Consider the following 23,237-nt stretch of genomic DNA (forward strand, 5'->3'; position numbering starts at 1 on the left):
TTCTTTTCTATATTTTCTAAGTATATAATGATAAACATGTATTAATTTGAAAGGGGCAACATTTTAAGATTGGTTTCCAAGTGCTTTACCAATTGAAAACCCTGACAAATTTTGAGGCAACATGTTAAAAGTCTAGGCTGTTCTGTCTCACATTGTAGCCATTGTAGCCACTGGTCCCAAGTGGACAGTGTTAATTATATTTAAATTATTTAAAGGGAAATTAATTTATTCACCATTTAATTATTCAGTCATACTTGCCGCATTTCAAGTTTCAGTAGCCACATTTTCATCATACAGAAAGTTCTATTCCACAGTCCTGATGGAGACAAGTTAGCAAACTATGCCAGTTACCAAACTGTGCCAGTTTGCAGTGGCAAAGGGCAAAGGAATGGTCCTCTTTATTACTTATCATTATTACAGTGTCACTCATTATAGACACTGGCAGAGTCCTCATCCTAGGTCCCTTTATATACTTCACTAATCTTTGGCCCAGTGAGCTAGAGATTTCTCCCACAGTCATCTGGGTGTTAGTGGCAGGGTTGGGAACCCAGAGCAACTCACTCCTGTTTCATAACTGTTACCTCCTTATCATTGTGACCATCTTCTCCAGAAAACTAAGTCTTCCCAAGCTGTACTTCAGTTCCGTATCATTTCATAGACATTTTTGAAAGCTTACAATATGATAGACACGGTAATAAGCCTTGAATGTGAAAAACCAGAGACTTGCCTGGTGGCTCAAACAATAAAGAATCAGCTTGCAATGCAGGAAACCCAGGTTCAATCCCTGGGTTGGGAAGATCCCCTGGAGAAGGGAATGGCTACCCACTCCAGTATTCTTGACTGGAGAAAAACTAAGTAAGAGAAGTTTCTCTATTCCTAAAGTGTAACAAGGTGTTAAAAACAGGGCGTGCTAGATAGATTGACAGCACCAAGTAGGGACAGGTCTGTTCTTGGAAAATCTAGCAATGCTTCCTCCACCTAGTTATGCTTGACTCTTGACATTAGAACATCCTCCAGACTCTCCAATTTACACTTCAATAGTCTCCATGTTCTTCATACTCCAGAAGAAAAGAGATTAACTCCACTTTTGAACCTGATCTAATTTTTTTTTAAACGTCACTTGAAAGAGTTAGGTATATTCAACTCTTTTAATTTGAACTTACTTTCTCATTTTGGGGCCAGGTTCTATACTTGTAAAATATTTTTAAGCCTTCAAGTGAAATAAAATACTCCTTTAAGACTGAGTCATCCATTCCGTTTCGAACTATGTAAAAGCGAATACCAAGTTTGAATGAGTGATCATTTTTCAGCCAGTCATGTGGGAAGTGTTGCAACACAGGTTAGAAGCTGGAGTTCCCAGTTCTCCAATCAATCATGTTCCCATATTTTAACAGATGCCATGCTCTTGGTGGCAGAGCGCCTGGAAGGACCGTTCAACATTGAGTCAGTCATGGACCCAATAGACGTCAAGATCTCTGAAGCCATTATGAACATGCAGGAAAACAGCATGCAGGTGTCTGCAAAGGTATTTGCCTTAGTCATTTATCTAATAAGCAAAGGGGAGTCATCTGAAAATGAAGTAATGGATACTGGCTGGGATTGTAAACTCTAATATGTTGTCCGTGAGATTTTCCTGTCGCGTGACAAATTTGCTACTTCATTAAAACTGTCTAACAAAATGGCACTGAGGAAGGAAGTAAGCTTTTCCTTTGCAGTTCCTCAATCATGAAGAAATTATTGGCTGCTAAAAAGTTTTAGAGAGCCCCAAGTATATTGACTAATCCCTCACATTTGTGAGCAATTTGGGGGGAATTTTCTTTTTAATGGTTGTGATTTCTGCACACCCTCACCCTATTCTCTCTCTCTAGGAACTTCTAATTATGTCCTCAGCTGCGCAAACCAGGCAAATGTTCTCCATGTTCACGCGTAAATTATTAAACATTCCATCTGACTTCCTTTTTTTAAGACGATAATGTAACCCTCGTTAATGAATCGTCAGAGGAAAATGCTGCTTTGTATAAAGTCAAACACACATTTTTTAAAAATAGTAAGTTTTTATAAATCAAACAAGACAGATTCTGGGTTTTCAGCTGCAGAACACAAATATCAAGTGCACAATTTTTTTAATTTTTAGAAAAATTTTATTGCAGTATAGTTGATTTACAATGTTGTGTTAGTTTCAGGTGCAGCCAAATGAATCAGTCATATATATGCATATATCTGCTCTTTTTAAAATTCTTTTTCCATATAGGCCATTACAGAGAATTGAGCAGATAGAGTTCCCTGTGCTCTACACTCGGTCCTTATTAGTTATCTATTTTATATATAGTATTATGTATATGGCCATCCCAATCTTCTAATTTATCCCTCTTACCTCCTGGTAACCAGAAGTTTGTTTTCTACATCTGTCACTCTATTTCTGATTTGTAGATAAGTTCACTTGTCCTCTTTTTTCAGAATCCACATATAAGTGATATCCTATGATATTTTTCTCTCTCTGTCTGACTTACTTTACTCAGTATGACAATCTCCAGGTCCATCCATGTTGCCGCAAATGGCATTATTTTGTTTTTATTATTTCGTTCATTAATTTGTTCTTTCTTATGGCTGAGCAATATGCCACTATATATAAGTACCACCTCCTCTTTATCCATTCCTCTGTTAATGGACATTTAAGTTGCTTCCATGCCCTCAGAATGGGAGAAAATATTTGCAAGCAAAGCAACTGACAAGGGATTAATCTCCAAAATATACAAACAGCTTATACAGCTCAATATAAAAAAGAAACAAATAACCCAATCAAAAAGTGGGTGGAAGATCTAAGTAGACCTTTCTCCAAAGAAGACATACAGGCCAGTAGGCACCTGAAAAGGTGCTCAACGGTACTCATTATTAGAGAAATGCAAATCAAAATGACAGTGAGGTATCACCTTATATTAGTCAGAATGGTCATTATCAAAAAATCTACAAACAATAAATGCTGGAGAGGGTGTGGAAAAAAGGAAACCCTCCTACACTGTTGGTGGGAATTGAACCTGATATAGCCACTATGGAAAACAGTATTCATGTGTGTGTGTGTGTGTGTGCCTGTGTGTGTGTGTGTTTGTGTGCCTGTGTGTGTGTGTGTGCCTGTGTGTGTGTGTGTTTGTGTGCCTGTGTGTGTGTGTGTGTTTGTGCCTGTGTGTGTGTGTGTGTGTGTGTGTGCCTGTGTGTGTGTGTGTGCCTGTGTGTGTGTGTGTTTGTGTGCCTCTGTGTGTGTGTGTGCCTGTGTGTGTGTGTTTGTGTGCCTGTGTGTGTGTGTGTGCCTGTGTGTGTGTGTGTGTGCCTGTGTGTGTGTGTGTGTTTGTGTGCCTCTGTGTGTGTGTGTGTGTGCCTGTGTGTGTGTGTGTGTGTGTGCCTGTGTGTGCTCAGTAGTGTCCGACTCTCTGCAACCCCCTGAACTGTAGCCTGCCAAGCACCTCTGTCCATAGCATTTTCCAGGTAAGACTACTGGAGTGGGTTGCTATTTCTTTCTCCACGGGATCTTCCAGGGATCAAATCCGTGTCTCCTGTGTCTCCTGCATTAGAGGGCAGGTTCTTTACCACTGAGCCACCTGAGAAGCCCTCAGAGAACAGTATAGAGATTCCTTAAAAAACTAAAAATATAGCAACCATATGACCCAGCAATCCCACTCAAGGGCATATATTCAGAGAAAATCATAATTCGAAAAGATATGTGCACCCCAGTGGTCATTGCAGCACTGTTTACAATAGCCAGGAAATGGAAGTGCACAATTTTTATTTATCCCCACCCAGTTGAAAACAAATAGGACCCACCTTAAGCAAAATTTAAAAGTTTGAAATGAGTCTCCAGCCTTTCCTTCATCACCTCATTTATCCACACTGATGACCACACAATGCCCTTCTGTTCTTATTTACCAGTTTCCCTGTTCTGAAACACTACCCAAAACTGCCCCGGTCCTTTAAAGCTGGTGATGGAGTGATTGCATTTTAACTGAAAGTCATTCATACAAAAATATGTCAGACCAAGAGCTGCGTGTTTAACTCTCCTCAATATTTAAAGTCCTTTGTGAAAAAGACTTCGAATATAATCAAGGAGAAAGAGAGGTGGTGGGGGAAATTGCAGAGCAGAAAGAAATCCATGGAATTTGACGCGGTCTCCTGGGCTGAGTGTGAATCAACTAGCCTTGGACTTTTCGGGGAGCACTGCTAGAAAATAGGGTGAGCAAGAATCTGGCCTGCGCCCCTTTCCCTCTCTCTTTGAAAGGTGAGAGGGGCTGGGAGTTTCATAATCCTAACATCCAGGTTTTAGTGTGCTTCGGCTGCGTCTGTGCTAAGGCACTTCAGTCACGCCTGACTCTTTGTGACCCCATGGACTGTATCCTGCCAGGCTCCTCTGTCCATGGATTCTCCAGGCTAGAACACTGGAGTGGGTTGCCATTTCCTTCTCCAGGGGATCTTTCCCACCAAGGATTGAATCCACATCTCTTATGTCTCTTGCATTGACAGGCGAGTTCTTTACCACTAGCACTACCTGGGAGCTTGGGTTAACCTCTGTAAAAGAAAAAAAGAAGAATGCTCCAAAGTTCTATCACCTATTGAGAAAACAGCATATTTGGGAGTTCCATGAAAATCTATTTTCTTTCTTTCCTGTGGGGGGAGTGGGGGAAGCAATTATCTATCCCTCTCAAATCTATTGCCTAGAAACCAACTAATGTTATTTTTTTTTAACTTTTTAAAATTTTGTATTGGGGTATAGCCAGTTAACAATGTTGTGATAATTTCAGTTGAACAGCAAAGGGACTCAGTCATACATATACATGTATGCATTCTCCCCCAAACTCCCCTCCCATCCAGGCTGCCACATAACATTGAGCAGAGTTCCCCGCTGGAGTAGGTCCTTGTTGGTTATCCATTTTAAATGTAGCAGTGCATACATATTCATCCCAAACTCCCTAACTATCCCTTCCCCCCAGCAACCATAAGTTCATTCCTCTAAGTCTGTGAGTCTCTTTCTGTTTTGTAAGTAAGTTCATTTGGTAGTTCAGACAGTAAAGGATCTGCCTGCAATGCAGGAGATACAGGTCAATCCCTGGGTTGGGAAGACCCCCTAAAGAAGGAAATGGCAGTCTGCTTCAGTTTTCTTGTCTGGAGAATCCCATGGACAGAGGAACCTGGTAGTCTATAGTCCATGGTTGCAGAGTCAGACACGACTGAGCGCATGCGCACACACAGTCACACAGTCTTGATGTAGAGAAGAGGAGATGGAGTGAGTTAAGAAGAAGGAACAAGAGGAGGACAGCTAAGCTAAGCTCTGCAGGAAAGAGGAATGGGAGGCGGCGTCTGAGCTAGAGGACAGCATGGAGAAAGGACCAAAACCAACTTTTAATATAGTGGAGGGGAGGTTGAGTAAGTGGCTGAAATTTGGACAAATTTAGCAGGAAACACCAACAGGATCTGCTGATGGAGCGGACATGTTCTGAAAATGGTTTCATTTCTTCAAGGCAATGGTATTTGGAAACATGGTTTTTCCAGTGGTCATGTATGGATGTGAGAGTTGGACTATAAAGAAAGCTGAGCGCCGAAGAATTGATGCTTTTGAACTGTGGTGTTGGAGAAGACTCTTGAGAGTCCCTTGGACTGCAAGGAGATACAACCAGTCCATCCTGAAGGAGATCAGTCCTGGGTGTTCATTGGAAGGACTGATGCTGAAGCTGAAACTCCAGTACATTGGCCACCTCATGCGAAGAGTTGACTCATTGGAAAAGACCCTGATGCTGGGAGGGATTGGGGGCAGGAGGAGAAGGGGACGACAGAGGATGAGATGGTTGGATGGCATCACCAACGAGATGGGCATGAGTTTGAGTAAACTCCAGGAGTTGGTGATGGACAGGGAGGCCTGGCGTGCTGTGATTCATGGGGTCGCAAAGAGTCGGACACGACTGAGCGACTGAACTGAACTGAACTGAGTTTCATTTTCCATATAAGCCCAATCCATGAAATTATCTATGAACTCAAGTCTAAAATCTACATTCTCGCTAGGAACAGAAACAGATGGCTAAATTTTTCCTTTTGCCAAAGAACCCTCAGTCATTTTTGATAAACAGTCCTATCAAATTGGAAATTCTGAATTTCCAATCTTTGGATGGAGCATTCACATAACCAGTGACTAGGTCAATTTCTGATAGAGAGCTTCTGGTCTCACCAGAAGCTCTTTCCTAAATGCAAGGGCCAGACACCCTGAGAGCTATGAAGCTTACAAATTAAAATCACTTCTTACTCCAGGTTTGACTGGCAACTTCTCCTTGAAAAATCATTTACCTTATTACAGCAGTTACTCATGGAAGTCATTCCTAGAGTCTCTTTAAGTAAAGCAGCAGTGTTTATAACTGGCAGCTCATATTTGTTGAACACTTACTGCCAGGACTCTACTGTGCATTACATGGTTTATATCATGTAATATTTATAACAATGCTTGCAATGAGATAGGTCTTCTCCCTTATTTTCCAGATACACAATCTAAGGCTCAGAAAAGTTAGGGAACTTACAAAGGTCTCATGGAGTACACAGAGGAGTGGCTGACTCCAGAGACCACAATGCTCATCATTGCATTTTAATGATGCAGGTTCCTAAAAAGCCAATCCCACACAAGGGCAGGATTCAGCAAACATTTGCTGAATAGATCAAGTATTAAGGGGAAGTTCAATAGCTTTCAGTAAAAACCTGCCCAAGACAGTAAGGAAACAGAGGCAGCAAAGCCTGGAGGGTTCAAGTTTTCTACCTTTCTCTCTGATTCCCTTTGCAACTATACCTACAGCTTCTCAACATGCTAAAGACTAATGAAATATTTCTCTTATTAGCCTCATCATTCATGCTTCCAACCCTTCCTAGGGTGTTAATAGTACAAAATATGAAATTCTTTTTCTCCCTTCTATCTGAAGGCAAAGATAAACACGTTAGTTTCAGATATGAAATTCCCCTCTATTGCAGTGTGTGTGTGTGTGTGTGTGTGTGTGTGTGTGTGTTAGTTGCTCAGTCATGTCCGACTTTTTGCAGCCCCATGGACACTTCAGGCTTCTCTGTCCATGGGATTCTCCAGGCAAGAATACTGGAGTGGGTAGCCATTCCCTTCTCCAGGGGATCTTCCTGACCCAGGGATTGAACCTAGGTCTCCTGCATTGCAGTCAGATTGTTTACCATCTGAGCCACCAGAGAAGCCCTCCTCTAATGCAGTAATCCTCATCATATATATATAGCAGGGAATAGCTCATATTTTATTGAGTTATGGTTGATATATATTATTATGCAAGTTTCAGGTATAGGAACAACTAAATTTTTGTACCTAATCAGTGAGATCCTGAATTAGTGAAATTACAGGTTAATAAAAAGATCTATTCTCACCATGTCTGTTCAGACTCAAATCTTGTTTTATATCTGTTTTTAAAGGTATAGTCATATCCTTTTTCCTCTCACATTTAACCCACAGCTAAGCTGTTTGGGGGATAAGGCACATAGACATTCCTTTCAAAAAATACATTGGTTCTTTGTTACTGTTCAGTTGCTAAGACTGTGTCTGACTTTTTGTGACCCCACGGATTGCAACATGCCAGGCTTCCCAGTCCTTCACCATCTCCCAGAGTTTGCACAAACTCTTGTCCATTGAGTCAGTGATACCATCCCACCATCTTATCCTCTGTCGCCCCCTTCTTACTCCCATTCTCAAGCTTTCCCAGCATCAGGGTCTTTTCCAATTAGTCAGCTCTTTGCATCAGGTGGTCAAAGTACTGGAGCTTCAACATCAGTCCTTCCAATGAATATTCAGGGTTGATTTCCTTTAGGATTGACTGGTTTGATTCCTTGCTGTCCGAGGGACTCTCAAGAGTGTTCTCCAGCACCACAGTTCAAAAGCATAAATTCTTTAGGGCTCAACCCTATTTGTGGTCCAACTCTCACATCTATACATGACTTCTGGAAAAACCATAGCTTTGACTATACAGACGTTAGTCAGCAGAGTGATGTCTCTGCTTCTTAATACACTGTCTAGATTTGTCATAGCTTTTCTTCCAAGGAGAAAGCATCATTTCGTGGCTATACATTGGCTATTCCAAGTTCTATAATCAAGTACAATAGTTTGGTAATAACATTATGGCATTTATTTCAAACTCTTGTGTATCCTTTATATAATATTATGTTCTATATGTTATTTATAATTATATAGGGAAGTCCCATATTAACATATAATATTGTTTGTGTGTGTGTGTGTGTGTGTGTGTGTGTGTGTGTGTGTGTATAAGACTAGGGACATTAAGATATTAAAACTTGGTTCCTTTTTTTTTGTAGAAATAATCATTTAGTAACATTGACAATCATCATAGTTACTGTTGGTTGGGCCCCCACTATATTTCTTTCAATAGACACCCTTCATGTACCAGGCCCAAGGAATATAGTAGAAGATAAAACAAATTCTCTGCACAAACATCAGTCTCTTTTTAGATGCCTTATGTATTTATTTCAAGTTCTCTGCAATCTTGTAAAGTATTCATTTCCTCATTGTATAAGTAAAGAATGTTATGTTGAGAGAGATTAAGTTGCTTATCTGAGGTCAGGCATCTAAGAAGTGACAGAGCTGAGATCACAGCCTAGAACTGTCTGATCCAAAGAAAAAGATTTTCCCAGCATGCCACAGTTTTCTCAGTATGAATCTCCCCACCAGGACCAGATGCACTGCAGCATTGGAGGAACCAGCCATCTAAGAGAAGGCTGTTGCCTGAAGCCTGCTACTAATGATGATGCAAATGATGAGTATTTCTGATCAATAGGGAAACCTACTGAAGAGAAACACAAGCTGCTAGTTCTTCAAGCTCCAGCCAACACTTATTACATTCACTAAGTTCACAGTCTTTATCAAAGACAAGAAAGGGTCCTCATTATTCCACCACCTCTTTACCCATGCAAATCAAAGGAGTTCTGTACTTTACAGGTTTGAGAAAATTCTCCAAAGGAAAGGAGAACAAAACTTGCTGAGTCTCTGCCTGTGAATTTCAGATGTGTTGATAATCTCTTTCCTCTCCTATCAGGAAAGATGAAGCTGATCTCACTCTATATAATTTAACTATGTTAGGAATAATTTCAAATGTAATCCAGGAAAGGATTGGTTTGTCAGATACAATCTAAATTAAGAAGGGAGACTTATTAAATTCCAGTTGAAACCATCCATTCAATTAATACTTAGTACAGACTAAGGCAGAATCTATCACAGAAGAGCAGCATGGCCTTCAGTTACTTAATTTTCTCCCGACAATTCTTTCTGAATCTATAGCTCAAATGAAGATGAAAAAACCTAAGAGAACAGAAAGGAGAATATAATACTTTCTGCCTTTAGCTAATAGGTCTTAGTTTCCTCATCTGTAAAGAAAGGGGTTCATCTAAATGTTCTCTTTCTAGCTCTATCAGTTTAGAGCTTTATGAACATTATCTCTTCAGTATTAACTAGGTTTTTTTGGCATCCAGATATTTTTCTTTTCTCTGGGTCTTTTTCATTTTATTTTATTATTTTTTTTTAATTTTTTTATTAGTTGGAGGCTAATTACTTCACAACATTTCAGTGGGTTTTGTCATACATTGATATGAATCAGCCATAGATTTACACTTATTCCCCATCCCGATACCCCCTCCCATCTCCCTCTCCACCCGATTCCTCTGGGTCTTCCCAGTGTACCAGGCCCGAGCACTTGTCTCATGCATCCCACCTGGGCTGGTGATCTGTTTCACCATAGATAGTATACATGCTGTTCTTTCGAAACATCCCACCCTCACCTTCTCCCACAGAGTTCAAAAGTCTGTTCTGTATTTCTGTGTCTCTTTTTCTGTTTTGCATATAGGGTTATCGTTACCATCTTTCTAAATTCCATATGTATGTGTTAGTATGCTGTAATGTTCTTTATCTTTCTGGCTTACTTCACTCTGTATAAGGGGCTCCAGTTTCATCCATCTCATTAGGACTGGTTCAAATGAATTCTTTTTGACGGCTGAGTAAAATTCCATGGTGTATATGTACCACAGCTTCCTTATCCATTCATCTGCTGATGGGCATCTAGGTTGCTTCCATGTCCTGGCTATTATAAACAGTGCTGCGATGAACATTGGGGTGCATGTGTCTCTTTCAGATCTGGTTTCCTCAGTGTGTATGCCCAGAAGTGGTATTGCTGGGTCATATGGCAGTTCTATTTCCAGTTTTTTAAGGAATCTCCACACTGTTTTCCATAGTGGCTGTACTAGTTTGCATTCCCACCAACAGTGTAAGAGGGTTCCCTTTTCTCCACAGCCTCTCCAGCATTTATTGCTTGTAGACTTTTGGATAGCAGCCATCCTGACTGGTGTGTAATGGTACCTCATTGTGGTTTTGATTTGCATTTCTCTAATAATGAGTGATGTTGAGCACCTTTTCATGTGTTTGTTAGCCATCTGTATGTCTTCTTTGGAGAAATGTCTGTTTAGTTCTCTGGCCCATTTTTTGATTGGGTCATTTATTTTTCTGGAATTGAGCTGCAGGAGTTGCTTGTATATTTTTGAGATTAATCCTTTGTCTGTTTCTTCATTTGCTATTATTTTCTCCCAATCTGACGGCTGTCTTTTCACCTTACTTATAGTTTCTTTTAAGTTTCATTAGATCCCATTTGTTTAGTTTTGCTTTTATTTCCAATATTCTGGGAGGTGGGTCATAGAGGATCTTGCTGTGATTTATGTCGGAGAGTGTTTTGCCTATGTTCTCCTCTAGGAGTTTTATAGTTTCTGGTCTTACATTTAGATCTTTAATCCATTTTGAGTTTATTTTTGTGTATGGTGTTAGAAAGTGTTCTAGTTTCATTCTTTTACAAGTGGTTGACCAGTTTTCCCAGCACCACTTGTTAAAGAGGTTGTCTTTTTTCCATTGTATATCCTTGCCTCCTTTGTCAAAGATAAGGTGTCCATAGGTTTGTGGATTTATCTCTGGGCTTTCTATTCTGTTCCATTGGTCTATATTTCTGTCTTTGTGCCAGTACCACACTGTCTTGATGACTGTGGCTTTGTAGTAGAGTCTGAAGTCAGGCAGGTTGATTCCTCCAATTCCATTCTTCTTTCTCAGGATTACTTTGGCTATTCGAGGTTTTTTGTATTTCCATACAAATTGTGAAATTCTTTGGTCTAGTTCTGTGAAAAATACCGTTGGTAGCTTGATAGGGATGGCATTGAATCTATAGATTGCTTTGGGTAGAATAGCCATTTTGACAATATTGATTCTTCCAATCCATGAACACGGTATGTTTCTCCATCTGTTTGTGTCCTCTTTGATTTCTTTCATCAGTGTTTTATAGTTTTCTATGTATAGGTCTTTTGTTTCTTTAGGTAGATATACTCCTAAGTATTTTATTCTTTTTGTTGCAATGGTGAATGGTATTGTTTCCTTAATTTCTCTTTCTGTTTTTTCATTGTTAGTATATAGGAATGCAAGGGATTTCTGTGTGTTAATTTTATATCCTGCAACTTTACTATATTCATTGATTAGTTCTAGTAATTTTCTGGTAGAGTCTTTAGGGTTTTCTATGTAGAGGATCATGTCATCTGCAAACAGTGAGAGTTTCACTTCTTCTTTTCCTATCTGGATTCCTTTTACTTCTTTTTCTGCTCTGATTGCTGTGGCCAAAACTTCCAACACTATGTTGAACAGTAGTGGTGAGAGTGGGCACCCTTGTCTTGTTCCTGATTTCAGGGGAAATGCTTTCAATTTTTCACCATTGAGGGTGATGCTTGCTGTGGGTTTGTCATATATAGCTTTTATTATGTTGAGGTATGTTCCTTCTATTCCTGCTTTTTGGAGAGTTTTAATCATAAATGAGTGTTGAATTTTGTCAAAGGCTTTCTCTGCATCTATTGAGATAATCATATGGTTTTTATCTTTCAATTTGTTAATGTGGTGTATTACATTGATTGATTTGCGGATATTGAAGAATCCTTGCATTCCTGGGATAAAGCCCACTTGGTCGTGGTGTATGATTTTTTTAATATGTTGTTGGATTCTGTTTGCTAGAATTTTGTTAAGGATTTTTGCATCTATGTTCGTCAGTGATATTGGCCTGTAGTTTTCTTTTTTTGTGGCATCTTTGTCAGGTTTTGGAATTAGGGTGATGGTGGCCTCATAGAATGAGTTTGGAAGTTTACCTTCTTCTACAATTTTCTGGAAGAGTTTGAGTAAGGTAGGTGTTAGCTCTTCTCTAAATTTTTGGTAGAATTCAGCTGTGAAGCCATCTGGTCCTGGGCTTTTGTTTGCTGGAAGATTTTTGATTACAGTTTCGATTAGAGAAGGAAGAAATGAAGAACCCCAGGGTTAGCAGAAGGAAAGAAATCTTAAAAATTAAGGCAGAAATAAATGCAATAGAAACTAAAGAGACCATAGCAAAAATCAACAAAGCTAAAAGCTGGTTTTTTGAAAAAATAAACAAAATTGACAAACCATTAGCAAGACTCATTAAGAAACAAAGAGAGAAGAACCAAATTAACAAAATTAGAAATGAAAATGGAGAGATCACAACAGACAACACTGAAATACAAAGGATCATAAGAGACTACTACCAGCAGCTCTATGCCAATAAAATGGACAACTTGGATGAAATGGACAAATTCTTAGAAAAGTATAACTTTCCAAAACTGAACCAGGAAGAAATAGAAGATCTTAACAGACCCATCACAGGCAAGGTCTTTTTCATTTTAAAGCATTCAGATATAAATAATATCTTAGGAGTTCACATGGAAAAATATATCTTCCTTCAGATGTGAGAACACTGATTAGATGTATAACATTGATTAGTAAGTATATTTTTATCCCAATAGCAGTTTCCTTTCTTTGAGCCCCTGTAGTACATGTGTTTTTTTTAAGGCAGTGGGCACATTATTCCTTCTGTTATGATTATTTGTATACTTTCTCCTTCCCAGGAGTATAATTATTTTATTCACTCTTACATTCTCCAGAAAGCCATTCTAACATGTCATGTTACACATGGAAGCCACAGTACATTTTGCTGAGTTGAATTCAGAACATGAAAGTATAATGTCAGAAAGACCTCAACAATAAGGAATAGAAAATACCTTCAAATATATTTAAAATTAGTCTTATATCTTTAAAATAGCATCAGATTTTGACATCAGACCAACCTGGGGTCTGGTTTTTACTAGTTGTGTGATTTGGGGCAAATTATCTGTATAAACTCAATTAAGTCATATGAAAAATGAGATGCTAGTTGGATCTGCTCATAAAGTTGTTTGAGGGTGAAATGATATAATCCATGTAAAATGCTTAGTGTAGAATATGTAAAATCAAAACCACTCATCAAAATTAAGTATTTTCATTATTATTTTTGAAAATAATAGGTGTTGAAAATTATATATAAATTCTAAAGAACTTTGACTGTGGTGTCGCCTCATCCATGATGGTGTGTGAGCTGGTCACTAGCACTGAGGATCAGAAGAGTCACAAACCTGCATTTAAATCCACTCTTGCATGGCGTTACTTTCAATGGCAGGGACTCCATGGAAAGGGACATATATTTCTGCATGGCCTGAAACATGGCATCTGGCACTGAACAAACATCTAATAACAAGTCCTTTGAAGGAAAATGGGCTTGAGGGAAGAATGGACTGGATCGAGGCGGTAGCAGCAACCCAACTCCTGTCTGTGCCTGTGGGTGGCACCAATGCCGTCAGAGTAAAGGTTCTTAGAGGAATATTAGTGACCTCAGCTACCATCACCCTATTCTTACAAAAAGACAATTGGTCCATTCACTTGACAAATGCCTGATCTCCAAGTGAAAAAGCACATGGCCCTACTCTTTATAAAGCTTTGAGTTCTATTTCTATTTCTACTTTCGTTCTGTTTTGAAAAGAAAAGAGCAAGCTCTCAATGGTTTCTAGATTCAGAATGCTTTTTCTGTTTATTCAAATTTCAAAGTTCATACTCTGCCTGCCAGTCCTCACTTACTTTAATAACATTCCACCAAGAAGCAGTGACCTTGAAACATTTTTGGTTCTTTGATTTCTTCATTTCACTACAGAAAACCAGAATCTGTTCCTTTCCTCTTTGTAGCATGACTGTATAACAGAGCTATGTTATTCAAATGCTAGATACAGGGTGAGGGGGGAAAAAAGACACAATTTTTATAAAGTAAAATGAAGATTTGGAAAAAAATGCTTATGATTCATTTATAGGAAATGCATCCAAAGCAAACTACTTTTAACTTTCTTTCCACGTGAAAGGTGTTTAAAAAAAAAAAAAATTTCTTCTCCTTTTGGTGATAAAGGGAAACTTGTGACTATCTCTAACCTTTAGAGATTTATCTTAAGATTTCCTTTCCCTTTAACTTCAGGGCAAAAGATGAGAAGATTACATTTAATGAAGTCTACTCCAGAGTAGGTGATTGAAACTCACGCAGTTTTTAACACTCGGTGTGTTCTTAGAGCAAGATGGCCTCTTGCTTTCCTGAAAGACAAATCTTCCAGCCTCCTCTGCCTTTAAAGAGGAGAACCTGCTTCCTTAGAACCATGCTTCCCATGGGCGGCAGATTACTGCATTAGAGAAATTTCAGTTGGCTCTGCCCCGTTCCACAGATACACAGTTATCCTCAGCTCTTAGCACATTCCTTCTACTCGGGGCTATGTAGTCTGGTTTGATCTTTAGATAGAGTCATTGCCCCAGCCAGTCCGTGGTTAAACGTGTAAAAGAGCCGCCTCTGTGAGATTATAGCAACTTGTTCTGTCAGAAAATTTGGAACTATATATGGCTTTCTGTAGGTCTTTTTCTTCTAACACATTTTATACCTCTTTTTATTTCACCTCCTAATTCTCCCAGCATGAGTGCGTGCTAAGTCACTTCAGTCATGTCCGACGCTTTGCGATCCTATGGACCATAGCCCACCTGCTCTATCCACAGGATTCTCCAGGCAAGAATACCCGAGTGGGTTGCTGTGCCTTCCTCCAGGGGATCTTCCCAACCCATGGATCGAACCCACGTCTCTCTGTCTCCTGCATTGGCAGGCGGGTTCTTTACCACTAGCGCCACCAGGAAAAGCCCCTATTGTCCCAGTGTGTGGGTTAGTCGCTCAGTCGTGTCTGACTCTTTGTGACCCCATGGACTGGAACCTGCCAGGCTCCTCTGTCCATGGGATTCTCCAGGCAAGAATACTGGAATGAGTTGCCATTCCCTCCTCCAGTTATCTTCCTGACCCAGTGATCGAACCCAGGCCTCCGACTTTGCAGGCAGACTCTTTACCCTCTGAGCCACCAGGGAAACCCCCTATTGTCGCAGACTATATCTCAAATATCAGCCAAATAGCTGATCATTTCTGTATTAATACATGTAATCTATAAATGACACACAGTTTTTTAAAAAAAATCACGGGGTTCTCAGGGGTGGGTGACAGAATTCTTAAAATTTGAAACATCTTGGACACAGTTTCCTGTGTTGGCTACAGCGGTAAGTAGGACTTTTCATCCCAGATCTCTCTCTCTAGCCCAGATTACTCTCCTGATTACACCTGTTTACCCAGCTCTCTGCTGCACACTGTCACCTGCAACCTCAAACACACCTGTCTAAGACCCAACTCATCGTCCTCCCGTGATCCTGTCCCCAGAAAATGCCCTCCTCCCGTTCTTATGTCCTACCTAGCCAGACACAGAGTGACTCCTCGACTCCCCCTTCCCCTTCACCCTCACAATCAATCCGTAATGAAACTCCCTTGAAGCCCTCTAAATAGCCGTACCAAATACCTTTTGAATCCATCCACAGCAGCTCCCCTAATTTTATCATCTCACACACAGATTATAGTCTCCTAATTAATTCTCTGCCTCTGGCTTTCCCACACTCCAATCCATTCCCCACACTGTAGCCAGAAGGGATGCTGAAAATGCAAATGTGATCACATTACTCCCTTGTTTAATATCTTCCCATGGCTCCCGGTTGCCATTCGAATAAAGCCCAGCCGTGTTCCAACACCCTGTAGTCCTCAGCCTGCCCCTCCCTCTGGGTCCACCCTCACCACGCTTCCCACCTTAAACTATTCAGGTAACTACTGAGAACAGATTATCTGCCAAGCACAGCGCTAGACGCTGTAGATGTGATAATGAATAAGATCAACAGCAGAACCTGAGTCCTACTAGAAGTCTTAGTCTAGTAGGTAAGAGAACCTCTGTGTGCACCAGATGTAAAGAATGGCCTGGGCTCTGTTACTTGGATTCAGCAGCCTCTCTCACCTCTAAGCTTTGGTCTCTGCTGTTCCTCATCCTGGAGCATTCTTTCTACCCCTCTCCATCTCCCCACCCCAAATATGCAGCATTCACCAGGCATATTCCAACTATTTCTTCACTTCCCTGGCAAGATTCAGCGGTATACTGGGAAGTGTTTGCACAACAAATTTCTGTGCAGGAAACGTGCTTGTTGAGAGTGTTTGCCAGCTCCTGGGGTGTAAATTTCAAGCTACTAACATGATGTCAACTGAACACAGAATTGCACACCATAGTGGAATGTTTCCTTCTTACAGATATACTTGGTATACAAAACCATGAGAGCACAGATAGTGGTAAAATAACTAAGAAGTTATGCTTTTTGGTGGCTGAGATGATAAAGACTCCGCCAGCAATGCAGGAGACTCAGTTTCAATCTCTGGGTCAGGAAGACCTGGAGGAGAGGGCACAGCAACCCACTCCAGTATTCTAGCTTGGAGAATCCCATGGACAGAGGAGCCTGGCGTGCTACAGTCTGTGGGGTCGCTAAGAGTCAGATACAACTGAGCATCTAACACAAATGCTTTTTGAGTATACATTGCCTTTGTTTTTAATATAAGTTATATCATTTTTAAGTTTATACAATTAAACATCATAATCACTCTATTTAATGACTGGATTGCAAAATTTCTAAAAATTTTTACTAGTGGTCTTGTGAGCCAGTAAGAGCCTGTTGCAGCACATCACTGCTCTCCTAGGATGCTTTCTCGGACTCTGGTCTTGGTTTAGCTGCCTCTTGTGGGTGTTCCCATTGCATTTATTACATTCTACCGTAATTACCGGATTCCTTGTCAGAACCCTCATGATATCAGGGATGTGTCCAGTTGGCCTTCAAGTCTGGCCTTCATGACACTCTATGAATATTTGTTGAATGGTGGTTTGAATGAATGATAAAGAACCTGGTTATTGACATGTACACACTTATCCAAATTCTGCAAAGTGATTTTAAATAATTGCTGTAAACCTTATAAGCAAAGAACATATGAAATAATCATTTAGCAAATCCAACAGAGTTCATTTTTTTTTCTCCCTACATTCAAAATACACTTTGTTAAGTTCCTTGTCACTCCTCCCTATTCACCATGTGGGAGGAAATAGCAAGGTGTTCTGTTGTTGAAGGAATACAAACCTTCCGAGGGAGGAAAAAAAATTATCTTCCCCGGCAAATGGAAGGAATTTGCTTTTATTGAAGAAACGATTTTAAGAGGTATGCAACCCATCTGACAGATATTCTGCAAGCAAGCTGTGTAAGCATCAGAAATAAATGTTTAAAACCTTGAAACTGACAGGATCACTAGCTTTTGAAAATCGAAGCCAATGAATGAAAAGCAGCCAAAACTGAAACTGATGACTTGACTTGATTCAGTCCAACCCAGAGTTGTCTACACAGAATCCTGAACCCATGCAGGGACTTTGAGTTTGCCCAGAGATCTTGGCCAAGGGACCACTGTAATCAATCTTTAAGGAAAGAAAAGCATGAATCAGAGAGTAGAGGACAAAACAGAGGAAGAGAAGGAGAGAAGAAGTAGGGGGAGCGGGGAGGGGAGAGGAAAGAAGAGAGAGAATGTTTGGAGTCATAGGCTGAAAGCCTATTTTCTTGAAAGGCAATCCATCACTAAAATTGGCACACTTATAAAAGTAAAAAAAAAATTTTTTTAAATGCTGATTTTTTAAAATGTTTATATGATGAATACACTGATTTTATATCTTAAAAAAATCATTTTGAACATGTTTTAAGTTTATATTCAGGAAGGCGTTTCTTAGGATATTAGCGGATTGTTGTGAGGAACCAGGAAAAAAAGGTGCAAAAATAAAAGAATCCAGGGTGTCAATTTAATTTCGTATCACAGTGATAGTGGAGCTCTCCTTGCTACTACTAATGAAATGGGTTTTTAAAAATATTTTAACTTACATCTATTGACTGATGATCTGTGGACGTCCCCTCGAAACCCGTTTCAGTCTTCATGTTTCACTTGTACTTTGAGAAGGAGCCCCCAGCTCTGAGCTCAGCCTAGACAATTAGCAACAGGGCTGTGGTACAAGAGTGTACAGGCACTGCTGTTTATGTCTTTGATAGGATGGGGAAGCAGCCACTGCCTGAGATGTAAGCCCAGTTCTTGCCAGAAGACTTAACTCTCAGCTCGAACACCAACAGTCAGAGCCAAGCCTATTTTATACACAAAGTCTTCCATTCTCTAACTGTCCCATCAGGCACAGTGAGTAGCTATTATCAGATGAAAAAGAAACCAGATTTTTTTAAACAGCAAGGTCTTACCTTGTAGTCCGGGAACTGTATCCAATCTCAAGGATAAACCATCATGGAAAAGAGTATTTTAAAAAAGAATGTATATATGTGTAAACCAAGTCACTTTGCTATACAGCAGAGATTGGCACAGTTATATTTCAGTTTTTAAAAGAAATAAAGAAGAAAAGAAACCAGATTTTTTAGTTCTAGCTATCAGTTTAACCAAGTTGGTCATTTGGCTTTGCTTTAAGTTGGCACAGTAACTGGAGTAAGAAAAATATCTCTTTTAAAATGTGGACGCACCATTCATTGTATTTTCTGAATCTAAGGAAGAAGGCTTCAACTTTGATTTTGAGATAATTGACTGCTGAGGTAAGTATATGAAACACTCAGGCCTGAGTCTGCTCCATCATAGACACTCAATAAGTGTTATTTCTCTTTCCTTTCCTGTCTTCTCTTTCTCATTACAGAAATCTACTTCCTGACTACCTTCAATAAATGTTTGCAAAAGGAAGAGATTATAACTAAAAATTTTATTTATTCGTAAGCTTTCATTTCTGATTTTTTAAAACACATACTATGTGCTAGGAATAGATTCTAGAGTATAATGGTGAACAAAGTGTATAAGATCCTATTCTTCATAGAGCTTATATTATTCATGTGTCACTCTGCATAGTCCCTAGATTTGATTTGTTACCTGTTATTGTCCTATTTAATTATAGATTCCCAGGTGGCTCAGTGGTAAAGAATCTGCCTGCCAAGTAGGAGACATGGGTTCTAAGCCTGGGTTGGAAGATCCCCTGAAGGAAATGGCAACCCACTCCAGTATTCTTACCTGGAGAATTCCATGGACAGAGGAGCCTGGAACACTCACTACAGTCCTTGGGTCCAAAAAGAATAGGACATGAGTGAGCAGCTGAGTGTGTGTGTGTGCACACACACACACGTTGTTGTATTTAATTATAGATAACTTCAGTAAAATAATTATACATCTTTTTACATCACTGCTTCAGTATCTTTTCTAAGCATTATATCATTGTATCTTCACAATAGCTATCTTCTTTACATCCTGGATCACACAAGTGTAAAGAGGAAGATTGAAACCAGGACTCCAAGCTTTTAGACTCTTATTGGTGACCTTCCTCTTCCACTTGTCTCTCAAGAAAATTGTGACCACACTTGTACAAAATATATGTGGAGTCCATCAGCTATGTTAGCTTCTGTTTCCTTGGGAACAAATGGGATAGATTGGATTCCCCAAGTGGTCATCTAACAAATAGTTCATTTATTAACACTCTAATGTAAATTAGAATCTAATAAGTAAGTAAAGCATCACTTACTCTCAAAACATCAAGTCCAATTAAATCTAGGTAGCATGGACTGTCACCTCTACTAATCTACATGATTAGTTATCTATTTGCAAATTTCAAAATGGTTATAGGAATAGCAAGATTCTTCCTACCAAAATAAAAACTCCACTGAGTAGAAACTTAGAAGATTTAAAAAAAAAAAAAAAAAAAAACCAACTCGGGGACTGCAACAGGGCTGGTGTAGAGTTGATGCTTCTCAGATTGCCAGTAATGAGTTTGGTGAATGTATGACCAACCTGCAGAAGATAAAGGAGACAGAGCAGTATAAAGCTATGGACACCTCTGAAAAAATATACACCATATTGTTATTTTAAAGAAATATGTTAAGATGCTGCGATATCTTAAAGGAAAAATACTTGTCCTTAGGGCCCTAAAACAGCCCTGCAGCCTGTTCTCACCACACCCCTCTCTCTTTCTTGTTTTCCCAAACAATAAAATGCCTCATCTTTCAGCACTTTCCATCTTTAACCTTTACTTCTCTCATCTCAGAATACCAACATACTTCAGAGATGTTATCTCAGTAATCCTCTTAAGAGAGAGGATTCTCAAGCCAGATATCTTCCTGAAATCCACAAGTTTCATGAGTCTGCCTCATGGGAAGGATAATTCCTTTGTACATCTGTAGCATCTGTCTACACTGGGGCTTCCAAATACTTTTCCGAATGATCTAATTTTCCCTTTCAACATCCCTTGGAGGGAGCTAGGCAGGAGGTAATAATGATTCTATTTCTTTGAGGAGTAAAGCTAATGATTTGTTCCACAATGAGATGGCTTAGCCTGCAGCCATATCCTCTGGAAATTTCTATTGCAAAGAGAAGAACTTAAGTATCTGAAAACAGTATTTCTTCTCTCAAATTGAAGGTAGTGGAGGGGGGAAGTGGCTTCACGAAGACCTCTAGTTAAACGCAGTTACATCTGAATCAATTCTCCTCTTGGCTAATCAGAGCAGACTTCCTAGCGTGTCCCGGTGTGTTCCCTGGAACACCTTGTGAGGACTTCCTGGCGAACCCTTGGCCAGATCGTTTTGGAAAACACTACAAATGAGCTTCTCCCTTTGGATGAGTCAGAACACATGTTAGCCTGATGAAGCCCTACTAAGGTACCTCATTTAACATTGATGCGTGGAATCCATTGCTTACGTAACAGCTGTTAGCAGCCCAGGAAATAAATTTTTGTGGAAGACATTGAAGAAACATCAGTCCAGACGTTTTTCCCCCTTGAGTCTCCTTATTCAGAAAATGGAACTAGAAGAACCGATCACAGAATGATACAATTAGCTAATTATTATTGAGTACTTACTTTTCCAGACATTAGCTTCTGTTTTCCTGCCTTAGGTATTATTGCATTTTATCCTCACAGTCTGTCTGTGTGGTAAATAATATTGTTCCCATTTGTCAGAGGAAGAAACTAAGATTCAAGGAAGTCCTCTGAATGTTGACTTGACCCTGGGCTGTCTTCAGCCCCTCCTGCCACCTGTCTGGATACCTATCCTTGGTGAGTACAGCCAGCTTCAGGATTTTAAATACTGTCTTTAGGCTAATAACCCAGATCTGCATCTCTAGTTCTGACCATTCCTTGGGAGGAGACTTGATCTACAGACTTTTAACTGAAGACCCTTATCCCCACATTATTCCTCATCTGTTTCTACCTTTATTCAAAATACAAAATACTGGGGCACCCAGAACAAGAAGAATAAGGCTCATTGTTCCTTTGTAGTAATATAGCTCTGAACTTCAGGAGCTATAGAATTTCCCCTAGCCTACTGCTATAGCAGGCTCAGAAAATTGTCTGAGATAGTTCAAATGTTCTGAATCCCTTTTTTCAACCACCTCATGAAACCCATGTTTTAAAAATATTTGTCTAGCTAACCGATTGCATGTAGTAACAATGAAATTATTAATTTTCATTTTATATGCCATCTAAGTTATTTGACGGATATATGTTGTTTAAGGTACATTCTCTTCATGAGAATCAAGGTATTTTAAATCATTCTCTAACAAGGACAAGGTGAGCTGATGCTCTGATCTCTGTGTGTGTGTGGGTGTGGGTGTGTTTAGGTTTTGTAAATTTCTGAAAAACTGTTCTCCATCATTAAGCTTGGCACTTCCACACTAAAGAAATGCTCTTAAAACAATTCCCTTATTCTAAGGTCCATTTAGTCAAAGCTATGGTTTTTCTAGTATGGATGGATGTGAGAGTTGGACTAAAAAGAAAGCTGAGCACCAAAGAATTGATCCTTTGGAACTGTGGAGTTGTAGAAGACTCTTGAAAGTCCCTTGGACTGCAAGGAGATCCAACCAGTCAATCCTAAAGGAAATCAGTCCTAAATATTAATTGGAAGAACTGGTGCTGAAGCTGAAACTCCAATACTTTGGCTACCTGATGCAAAGAACTGACTCCTTGGAAAAGACTCTGATGCTGGGAAGGATTGAAGGCAGGAGGAGAAGGGGACGACAGAGGATGAGATGGTTGGATGGCATCACCGATTCGATGGACATGTGTTTGAGCAAGCTCCAAGCGTTGGTGATGGACAGGGAGGGCTGGCATGCTGCAGTCCTTGGGACTGCAAAGAGTCGGACACTACTGAGTGACTGAACTGAACTGAAGAGTATACTAGAATCTGTGTTCAAGGCCCTTCACAATTCATATCTTTACATATTGTGACAGATTTCTATGTGGGTCTTCACCTTATTATGGGGTTAGGTGTTGTTTCCATAATATTAGAAGTCTGTGTCTTCTTCAGTTCAGATCATAGATCATAGACCCAGCAATTTCTGCATTGAAATCATCTTCAAAATCCAAACCTGATTTATTAACAGAAAGCTATGAGCAGAAAACTATATTGACTTACCCACATTCTATTATCATAATTAACACTCTCAAAAAAAAAAAATCAAACAAGTGGTAAAGTTTTCTGTTACAATGAAATATCTCCCTTGGGGCACTAATATTCTTCCAGGGCATTTCTTGTTCCTTTGATTTAACTTAAACCAGTGAGCCAGCCTCTTCCCAAGGGCAAATTAAGAAGGTCTGTTAACTCTTTACGTGCAACAGCTTCAAGAAATCTCAGCAAGGCCATTAATATTGTTTTGCCCTAGGCTTTCTACTTTTTAAAAGTCAGTTGTCATTTTCAAAGCGATCCAAAATAGCACACTCAACTGAACCCTGGAGCTTTGGAAATGTTAATGCCCTCCATCAGCCATGACCTTGCCACTGGGAAGTGATTTAGCACTAGGAGAAAGGGGCCCACTATCTTTATCACACCGGTTTACACCATCAGCTTCAGAAACTGTGTGAGAGAAGAATCAATAGCG

At 39.7% G+C, this 23,237-nt stretch overlaps 1 protein-coding gene across 1 annotated transcript in view; it reads left to right on the plus strand.

Annotated features, from left to right (window-relative positions):
- Nucleotides 1-23,237, plus strand: part of GPC6 (glypican 6) — a 1,191,916-nt gene that overhangs the window by 1,069,857 nt on the left and 98,822 nt on the right. The window contains exon 5 of the mRNA XM_043892444.1: nucleotides 1,395-1,525. Within this exon, the coding sequence (XP_043748379.1) occupies nucleotides 1,395-1,525 (131 nt within the window). The remainder of the gene's footprint in view (nucleotides 1-1,394; nucleotides 1,526-23,237) is intronic.

This window comes from Cervus elaphus, chromosome 30 (genome assembly GCF_910594005.1).
Source record: "Cervus elaphus chromosome 30, mCerEla1.1, whole genome shotgun sequence".
Taxonomy (NCBI): domain Eukaryota; kingdom Metazoa; phylum Chordata; class Mammalia; order Artiodactyla; family Cervidae; genus Cervus; species Cervus elaphus.